We start from the raw sequence: 9,861 nt of genomic DNA on the forward strand, positions 1-9,861 counted from the left end.
TGTCATTTTACCATATATATATATATATATATATATATATATTATTTGATTGATGTGGGTATTGGAGTGGCAACTCGGGATGGACATACAGAGTTGTTGTAGGTGCTAATTTAATTTGTTTGAGAAATTATATATTAGAAATAATCAAATGTTAACATAGCATTATAATATCTAAGATTGGGTGTTTCGATAACGAAAGAAACAAATCATTTTTCCAATTTGGATTTGAGATAGGAGAGGGATATTCACATGGATTTTTTTAATCTTTTGCGAGATGTTCCAAATTATTAAAAAAAACATAGCCTTTAAATTATATAAAATAAGCATGTGCATATGGATATAGAGAATATTTTTCCATACTAACAACATCAGCATTATTAAGTTTGAAAGCGGTGTGGATATATATATATATATATATAAATAAAATGCATATAAAATATATTTCATGCTAGTAGTTGGTGTGTCACATGAAATTATTCATCATGCCTCCACTTAGATATGCATGCATGTGGGCAGATATATAAAAAAACACATGGGCTGTAAATCAGAATATATAAGATCTATATTGCATCTGAACCCCTCCAGGCTAAGTAAACCAAAGCCTAAATATACAAAAAAAAAAAAGATTTTCAGATTCAAGTTAATAAATGGAAGTACTATATACATAATCAGACAAAGCCTTCCAAACTCCTGAAAGGTACAAGGCAGTGTAATGGATCTACAGCTCAGGTGAACAACGCCATGGACACACTGGATAGATCTTTCCTCTTGGTCTTGGTCGTGGCCTTGGTCTTTGCCCGTGGCTCGTGATATGCCCTGACGCGTCGGATAGGAGCATTTGGAGGGTCGATGTCGCCGTCGAAATCGCAGGAAACTTCCTCGAAATCAGTTGGGTCTCTGAAAGTTAGAGTCTTTTTGGGCGTGGTATATGCAAAATGTGATTTTCTTGCCATTACTGCCTGTTACATTGCAGCAAAGAACTCAAGTTCGATCAAAACTTTACTTAATTATAATTAAAAAAAACCCATGATTGATTGATTGATTGATTCCTCTGTAATGCTTTAAATGCAGGAAACGAACTCACAGCTTCTTTGATTGATTTAGATACGAGGAAAAGCTTCCCCAAATCTTCGTGATCCACTCCACAAAGTAGCCGAATCTGCAATATACCCATCATCAATTCAGCCACATATAATTAATCACTGACAACCTCCTGCGAGATGGAACCAGAAGTACATGAAGTGTTCCAGAACTTACCAGGAGATCCGGGGGCAGAGACTCGAGCCGAGACTTGTCAGAGTTGGGAACCATTACTGCACCTCGTTGTCTCTTCAACAGAACTGATGAAGATTGGTCGGAATCATCAAGCTGCCTCTTCGATAGATTCTTACCATTAGAAATCACAATCCTCTTCCTCCCTAATCCTCGCGTGAACTTCACAGACCCAAAACCTAACTCTTCTTCTTCTTCTTCTTTGCAATGTCCACCATCGTTTTTCACTTCACATGATCCAATCTCCGTCAACGCCATGCTTCTTCTTCTTCTTCCACCACGAAACTCCAAAAAAGCGAGTCTTCGCCAAATCCAATCCACTATTTTTTCTGAACTCGCGAGCCAGAGATCAGTTACGAACCGGAAACAACGAATCATACGAAAGATACAGAGCAACAAAACACCGAAACCGCAGATTCGCAGAATATAAGTCGGCAGAACTCGAGGGAAGAACAAAAACCCTAGATTCGAGAGCAAGCGTTAGCAAAATCTTTCAGGTTCTTCGATGAGCCAAAAAAAAAAGGAAACAGAAGGAGGAGCAATGAAGGAAAAAAAAAACAGAGTCCGTGTAATTCGGCATTGATGGAGAAACAAGTTCCTCAGCTTCCCTCGCTTATATCTACTGAATATCTCTCCGCGTTACAAGATGAACACGTGGCGAAATGTTATTGGATATATGTTAACGGCGTTTGTGGTCGGTTCCAAGTTGCCTCGCCGTTAAAAAAAGTCAGGGTGAGGAATCGAGTGCGGCGCGATTCATTGGATCGTCAATACTTCTACCTGCGATCGCGCGCCACGTGGCATGTCGGGAGTGTGGAGGGTCTGGATCCACGTAGAACTGAAATCAGTTGGTGAGATTCGAACAGAATGTTGAAACTTTATTGAGGGGAGTTGACTTGGTTTCATTGGATTCCAAAAACGGAAGCTGAGATGGTGACGATGTCGTGGGTTGTCCACGTCGGATTAGGTACGGAATGATAACGCCGTTTTGGATTTTTGTGTACGTGTTTAGAATACGACAAGTATTTTTGGTATGAAGAACCGGCGTTTGGCTAACGAATAATTTATAGGAAAATATTAAAAAAAAAATTACAGTATAACACTAATAATACATGCCACTATAGAAATAGAAGTAAATGACACGTTAATTTCCCACTAATTATAATTATGTATGTTAAAGGAATACTGCCAAAAATCTTCACCGCCAAGTAACCCAAACATGCTAAGAAACACATGGTATTAATTATTAATTTTTTTTTGTTTATATAAAAAAAAGAGATCACGAATCTCTGTATTTTTTATTTATTTATTTCAGATCGTACAATAATTGGGAATATCGGCAACTCATACACGCACAAGATGGAAGACGTATCTAGAAAATGGATCCTTTATTAGATTTATCTTGTGCCTTGTTAGTAGTAATTGATTGGGATTTGAGGATTTTGTTATTAAGTTAGTCTAAAAACGATTAAAATTAGTTAAAATAATATATGATTTTAAGATTTTTAATAAAATTACTTTCTTTTTATGATTTGAAAAGTCTATTATATAGTTATGTTCGGGTTTAGACTTTAATATACACTTTTGTTTAATAACAACAATAATAATAATGATGAAGTATTGGTTTAAAAAAAACTTATTTATAAGTGTCATTTTGACTGTATATATATTTCAGTTATTTTATTGCATTTTGAATTGGGTTTGATAAGGTTTGAAGTGTAATTATGAAGATTGTATATGTTTACAGAAAGATTCTTTGATAAGATTTGAAATCTAATTTCAAATTTATAGATTTGGAGTGTTCCAATTTTAGATATTGTAAAAAAAAATATTTGTACAGTATATGAATTCTAGTTTTGTCTCGCACTAAAGATGATTTTATAGTTTTTCATTAGATATCAATATCAAGTAGTATATTTTACAACTTTTAAGAAATACAAGAAAGATTAAAAATAATTTAATGATTTTTAATAACATAAAAAGAATTTATAATTATGTCGGATAATATTATTTTATAAACCAAATTCAAATTTTAATTAGTAGGAAACCATTTTTAGAGATCCGAATTTTCCTAAAAGAGGGCCGAGTGAACAAATCAACAACGCTCTAAGGTGGAGCGTTCTCATCCTCTTCAGGAAGCTAACGTAGAAACCAAACAAAGTCCCTCTCTCTCCCTCTCCATTATGCAAATAGCAAAAGCAAAACACACACACACACACACACAAATTATTATTTTAATAAAGAAAAATATTATATAAATACCTATTTTTTTAATAAAAATTCCATATAAATATTTAAATTTTAAACCTTTAATATAAATATCTAAAATTTTAATTTTTTTTAAAATAAATTAAAGTTTAGTCGCTTCTTAAATAAAATAATCAACGTCGTTAATAAATTTTATATTTATTTGCAAAATATTTAAAATTTAAGTATTTTTAAGATTTTTGAAAAAAATTAAGTATTTATGTGAAGATTTTATAATTCATATATTTATTTGGAATTTTTGTAAAAAAAATATATATTTTAAAAAATAATCTACAACAGTTACACATGGAGATAATTAAATTCCAACTTATTTTGTGCAACCTTAGAATATGATAATCAATTGCAGTAAGAGAAGTTCCATTAAGAGCAGGTTCCAAGGAAAAATTCAGCACCTCCTCTATGGGTCTGAAATTACCAACCAATATAAAAAAATAAACCAATGAATAATTTTGATATTCTTTGAACCACAGAAGAAAAACAACTGATTTAAGGTTTAGAAAAACTAAGAAAATGTCTTGAGGGTTTATACATTTTTTTTGAAAGGGTTGAAAAAAAAAACACTTGCAAAAACCCGCCAGGTTCTCATTCGAGGGGGAAAATCCCTCTCTCTACAGCGTCACCGAGCTTCTCGTGTTCCTCCGCCGCCGGAAAGTTTGAAGTAGAAGAACTTACGATCTCTTATACTCTCCTCTGTTCGTTTCGTATTCTTAAGCTATGGAAACTGATGAGGCCGAAAGCGTCATTCCCTTTCAGCTTCAATTCGACAAACCCATGCCCTCTCAGGTTTTGCTTCTCTCCTGCTTAAATTTCGTGTTTTGATGGTTTTTACGTGTTTATCTGCTCGGAATTTAGATGGGTTTCATCTGTCTTGTCTTTTTTTTTTTGTCGTTTGATTCTTCAGATTAAGATAGCTGAGTGGAACCCGGAGAAGGATTTACTTGCAATGGTTACTGAGGACTCGAAGATTGTGCTGCATCGCTTCAATTGGCAGAGATTGTGGACTATTTCGCCTGGTAGCTTCTCTTATTCTCTATGCGGTGAATTAGACTATTGCAGAATACTGGTGGTGGTTTTCAGTGCTTGTTCCAAATTTTAGAGCTTGATGAGTACTTCATAGTCGTTGTTTACTATTTTTTCAAAGTGGAAAGTGAGAAGAAATTTGATGTTACTGATTTGAAAATCTGGGTAGTTCTAGTTCTCGCTTCTTTTTGCACGTTCTGCCGAGAGGCAATATGCCCAATTCGGTGGCTATGTTCAGAATCTGGTCTTCGTTTTCAGATGTTTATTGACTTGAAACTTCAATACAGTGAGACCATGCTTTACCTTGAGAGACTGAGAGAAACTTATACATAAACCCTTTAATCTGTTTTCATGTATGATGTTTAGTTAATCCTGTTTCTTCCTCACTAAGATGCAAAAGCTGTGCTAAACCTCCTATTTGGTTCCACTTACAAAACAGTGCAACAGAATTGTGCCCCTTACCCAGTGTTCTATTTGTTGTTCTTGCTTTCTTCGTTGGTGTCGCTTGTATTTTCAAAGTGAAGGGCATCTTCATGTTTGATGTTTGTCGATTTACGATTTGTATGTAAGAGCGATTATTTAGTTCTTCAGCTCTTTCTGCCTTTTATTTATTTCCTTAATTTTTGCTTGTAGGAAGGCCGGTTACTTCTTTGTGCTGGCGTCCTGATGGTAAAGCCATAGCCATCGGCCTCGAGGATGGAACTATTGCACTTCATGATGTCGAGGTTTGTGTGATTATTTGATCTCACCAAGATTTTATACGAGTTTCCATTATGGCAGCTACTTTTGAATTTTTTGCTATAGACAGATGAAGCTAAGTTTAGGCCGAATCTCGTATGTGTCTACGGTGCATTTAGTTTTTGTGCACATTTTGGAATCGGCTAGGGTGTGATTTAGAAGATTTTGAGAGAATCATATTCAAATTCAATTGAAGGCTGTTGATGCTGTTGCTCTACTGCAGAATGGGAAGTTAATGAGGAGCTTAAAGCCTCATGCTGTCGCTGTTGTTTGTCTTAACTGGGAGGAGGATGGACAATGTCATAGGGTATGACTTCTCTTCTAATTGATGCACAACTCGTGTTTATTTTCTGTCGATGCATTTATTTATGTTAATTTCATTTCCAAGGTGCATTCGCTTAAATAGTGAAATTAGTAGCATAGCTATGAGAGAATAATCATGTTTCATGTGGTTACTGTATTATAATTTACCAGCAATAATCCTAATACCGTGAACATATACGTGCTTTTTAGATTTCTTTTGCGCATAAACCCCTCTGTTCATGAAAGAAGATATCTGTTTTCAGGACGACATTGGGAATTTCTCGGTGTACGAGGACCGTACCTCCCGTTTTTTCCCTCCTGCTCCAAGGGCTCCTCGGATACCAGGACTGGTATCTGGTGATTCAAGTTTCACGGATGATGGGGAAGACTCTTTGGCAGAATTATCAAGCTCCTCATTCCGGAAGTTTAATATTCTTTGCAGTGGAGATCAGGATGGGAGCATATGCTTTAGCATATTTGGAATATTTCAGATAGGGAAAATTGTAAGTCGTTCTTTTACTTTTAAGAAACTAATAAGGCCATACTATTCATTCATGATGCTACATGCATTTTCTTTTGTGTTTGCAAGTAGAATTTGCTTTTAAGATTTATCTTTAGTTGCTGCAAACTTGGTTCTTGAAAGAGCTAGAATACATGATTGTGCTATCAGGTTGCTGCAGATTTTTATAATGGTTGCTCTCTAGCTACATCCTTTTAACTTTGATTGATTGTTGTCATTATGTTATGTGATCATAATTTTTCCAGGGGTAAATTTCAACCAGTCAGATACTTCAATATTTCATTTTGAATCTATTGATTCAACCGTAATATTTGAGTTACCTCTTACTTTTTATTTTTTTTTCTTGTTTATGTTCTGCGGCTTCTGCAAAACCATGATCAGAACATACACGAGTTATGTGTTCCTGTACCTCATCTGGATGAACATGCCTCTTACAAGCTTTTCAGTGCTTCCATTTACAAGGTACTTGCACCATTTTAATAGCGAGCGGAATTTCTATCAAATCTTAAAGTTTTCTTTGCATTGTAAAGAAATTACATGGTTCTTTTTTTTTTTATGCCTATGAGAGATATCTTGTCAGGAGTGAAGGAAGAAGGGAGGGTTTGATGCATGAACATAAAGTCACTAAATTAGAACTAATTGATGTCTTTTTTTTTTTCATTTGTTAGATTGCTTTGTCAAAAGACCTTTGCCGCCTCGTTGTCATGTGCTCAGGAGGACTTAAAGCTTGTGATAATGAGTCAAGAAAGGGAAAAATCTGTGTTCAAGATTTGCGTGGTTTGCATTGCCTTGCTATGGACACATCTATATTTCGAAAGAGGTAACTTTGCTGCAGAAACTTACATAAAGTATATTTTGTCTTTTACGGTTGTTTCTGTTTTATTTCTTCTGATAGTTTAGAATCCATATTTTAATAATGAAAATTGTTTATAACTAGCACATAAGTCTTTGTAATTTGTTTTGCTTTTTCCACCCACCAATCTCTCTCTCATATTCGTATTTCCATTTTTTTCAATCAGGAAAAATGAGCTTCATCAGGTCGCTCAGCAAGCTTCTAACATCGAAGATTTGACCGAGGTTATCCGAGCATCCCTGTCTGTTATGAGCAAGCAATGGTCAGATGCCATGAAAACTTTTCACGACAAGTTCAATGCCTTTTCTACTTTAATAATAAATAATGGTACTTGCTAATACTCGTTTTTGGTTGATGTTCAATTTTTTTTACTTACGACTCACAGCTTTGAGCGTTGTGTTGCTTTCCTTCTAGGACTGGACTCATCTCCCCAAGAAGAATTTCTTAGCCTTCTTGGCGGTGCTAGAACTAGTCCAGCACTTAATCAATTTTTAGTTAACTCTCTCGGTGAAGCGGTAAGCTCTACATGGTATGAGATCTTTAGTAGAAGGCATTTGGTTTTATCATATCCCATTATCTTGGTATCTTGCTTAGTAGGGTGTGAAGCGTGTCTCAAAGTCAGTCTGCGGTACTGGAAAAGAGCTTCAGCTGATTGTCCTCGACCATCTTCAGGTGTAGTAATTTTTTTCGTATTACTGGAGCCAGCATTTTTGTATTGTTAAAGAGCAATAATTTTATTTATAATGCTGTTGATTTTGAGATATCTTGTTTACTGGGAGTATCTGTGTCTATATGTTTTGGTTTGCCAACTTTCTCCAAGTCCAAGCACAGCTTTAATGCTGAATGAAACTCTATTTTGTGTCCTTCCATTCTTTGCCTCATAGAGCATGGTTTACCGAACTAATGATTGAACTTTCATTTGCAGCCTGCAGCAGAAATTATTGGATTCAGGATGGGTGAACTAAGAGGTCTCTCAAGATGGCGTGCACGCTATAAAGACATTGGTTTGGATGAGAAGCTCCTAAACAGAGCAACTGAAAATGCTGGTCTTCTGCTTGTTCAAGTGGAACGGTTTATGATGGTACTAGCTTCTGTTGTCCAGCAGGTACAGACATGTCCAGCCCTTTAAAACTGGGGACACCGCTGTTCAGCATAGTAATTTCCTAATTTATTTCATGTGATCGTTTGGTGAAATTGTACTTATGTATCAGTTTTCAAATTTCTTCAACTGGCTGCTCAAAAGCATAAAATATCTTATGCAAGAACCAAGTGATCAGCTTTTGTCATACAACAGGTATGCATGTCTGACTTTATGTTGTGTATAATAGCGAACCCGATCTTTGTGGTTATTTGTTTTGCTTTCTCTTGGCAGTGAGCTCCTTGTGATATTCTTGAAGTTTTTATATGATCAAGATCCTGTGAAAGACCTCTTGGAGCTGTCTGAAGTTGATCATGAAATTGAGATTGATGTGTAGGTTGCCTCTTTATCATTTGCTTTTTTGTTTCCACCCTCACATTTTGGCATATTTATCTTACTTGGCATCGTTCATAGCTTCTATCATGTCATTGGTCCATAAGTAGAGTTTCATTACAGACATCCCAAAAAATTTAGGCCATCCATAACCATGTATCAAACAAGCAAAACCAAGAATTCCATGTTTTCTGTATATCGTATGCATCCGTGCCTTTTAGAAGTTATGCTCACCTGGCTACTATATAAAATCCATGAAACAAATAGAGATATCATGACCATATATTAGCATGTCTTGGGTATGCATGAAGCTACTTTGACTCCAATTCATCCTCCAAAGCTGTTGATTTTATTTTTCTTTCCTTTTAACATTTTCATGTTTTAGCAAAACTATTGAAAGAATCAAAGAGTTAGTTCAGTTTGGAGGTTTCTCAGACAGCGATTTTCTGCGGCGAACATTGGCCAAGGAATTCCAGCAGATGGAATTCAGGTATCTTTCCATTCCTTAGAACTAAGTATTTTCTTGGACATGCTGTATCGAAGAGCATAACATTGATGAACTGATTTATAAAAAGCTATCGTTCAGATAATGACCATAGCTTGATCTGACATGGCTTCCTGCCGTGGGTTTTTAGCTAAAACATCTCAGAAGTACTACCACTGAACAAAGTCGTTTGAGTTCTTAGATTTTGGTCATGTTTTTCGGTTGCTTTTGTCCAGCAACAAATTCCATAATCATTTTTTTCCTTGACTGGACACCAAAGCGTGACATTCGCTTTCACAATTGTAGTTTCAAGATGGCTCTTCAAATGCCCTTTACGTCAGCATCAGGGCAGATATCGTGTATGAAGTTGTTGTCACTTTGCCCTCTTCACCTGTCAACAATGCAGAAGCTTACAACCATTCCCATGTCCATTTCCTTCTACAAGGTACTTTGAGGACCAAGCTTGCTGTATGCTATTATATTTCTCAAAGGGCATGCTCATGGAGAGATTTTTGCATGTTTCTTTTTGTTACTCTTCTCTGAAACTGACATTTCTCCTGGTATACCTGTATATGATCTACAATGAACCTAATTGCATGCGTATTGAATACATTAACATCGGTTCTTAGGTACTTTTCTTCTGTTCGTGCAGAATGAACTTGCTGATGATACAACTGGTCAATGTGGATACACCGATTACATATCCTTTCAAGTTCCGGATGAAGCACTCCCAGATATTGATAACTGTATCGGTGTAGCTAGGGGTTTTATGCATAACACCATCAACGAAGAAAATGGTTATACCTCTTTGGAAGCTGTTTTATTATCTGTACCTGACGGTTACCACTGTGTTGATTTGTCCCTCTACAAGGTGAAAACTGGGTCTTCTACAGTTGCTTGTTAACTTCTTTGTCCTTTTTGGTTCTCTTTCC

The 9,861-nt window shown here is 35.8% G+C and overlaps 2 protein-coding genes across 4 annotated transcripts in view; one reads left to right on the forward strand and one right to left on the reverse strand.

Annotated features, from left to right (window-relative positions):
- Positions 1-538: 538 nt before the first annotated feature.
- On the reverse strand, positions 539-1,845 carry LOC104812725 (F-box protein SKIP27). Its single transcript, XM_010540047.2, has 3 exons — positions 1,258-1,845; positions 1,085-1,159; positions 539-959 (listed from the first exon to the last, which is right to left on the reverse strand). The coding sequence occupies exons 1-3, from the start codon at positions 1,648-1,650 to the stop codon at positions 726-728; spliced, it is 702 nt and encodes a 233-aa protein (XP_010538349.1). The 5' UTR covers positions 1,651-1,845; the 3' UTR covers positions 539-725.
- Positions 1,846-4,014: 2,169 nt separating this feature from the next.
- Positions 4,015-9,861, forward strand: part of LOC104812734 (anaphase-promoting complex subunit 4) — a 7,243-nt gene continuing 1,396 nt past the window's right edge. Inside the window, exons 1-16 of one of the 3 annotated variants that reach the window (XM_010540074.2) lie at positions 4,015-4,323; positions 4,442-4,553; positions 5,194-5,285; positions 5,522-5,605; positions 5,865-6,104; positions 6,503-6,583; positions 6,790-6,941; positions 7,141-7,301; positions 7,389-7,489; positions 7,572-7,646; positions 7,900-8,079; positions 8,186-8,268; positions 8,347-8,445; positions 8,831-8,935; positions 9,236-9,374; positions 9,582-9,850. In XM_010540074.2, coding sequence (XP_010538376.1) covers positions 4,255-4,323; positions 4,442-4,553; positions 5,194-5,285; positions 5,522-5,605; positions 5,865-6,104; positions 6,503-6,583; positions 6,790-6,941; positions 7,141-7,301; positions 7,389-7,489; positions 7,572-7,646; positions 7,900-8,079; positions 8,186-8,268; positions 8,347-8,445; positions 8,831-8,935; positions 9,236-9,374; positions 9,582-9,833 — 2,025 coding nt within the window. In that variant the 5' untranslated portion in view covers positions 4,015-4,254 and the 3' untranslated portion in view covers positions 9,834-9,850. Of the gene's footprint in view, positions 4,324-4,441; positions 4,554-5,193; positions 5,286-5,521; positions 5,606-5,864; positions 6,105-6,502; positions 6,584-6,789; positions 6,942-7,140; positions 7,302-7,388; positions 7,490-7,571; positions 7,647-7,899; positions 8,080-8,185; positions 8,269-8,346; positions 8,446-8,830; positions 8,936-9,235; positions 9,375-9,581; positions 9,851-9,861 lie in introns of those variants that run through there. The other 2 variants (XM_010540058.2, XM_010540065.1) reach the window with 2 other exon arrangements.

This window comes from Tarenaya hassleriana, unplaced genomic scaffold, assembly GCF_000463585.1.
Source record: "Tarenaya hassleriana unplaced genomic scaffold, ASM46358v1 Cleome1, whole genome shotgun sequence".
NCBI lineage: Eukaryota > Viridiplantae > Streptophyta > Magnoliopsida > Brassicales > Cleomaceae > Tarenaya > Tarenaya hassleriana.

Excerpts from the sequence above, each read along its gene's own strand:
- LOC104812725 (XM_010540047.2), bottom strand. The coding sequence starts at position 1,650 with ATGATTCGTTGTTTCCGGTTCGTAACTGATCTCTGGCTCGCGAGTTCA. Across the intron at positions 1,160-1,257 it reads CTCTGCCCCCGGATCTCCTG|ATTCGGCTACTTTGTGGAGT; the intron begins GTAAGTTCTGGA and ends GGTATATTGCAG. Across the intron at positions 960-1,084 it reads CTAAATCAATCAAAGAAGCT|GCAGTAATGGCAAGAAAATC; the intron begins GTGAGTTCGTTT and ends GCAATGTAACAG.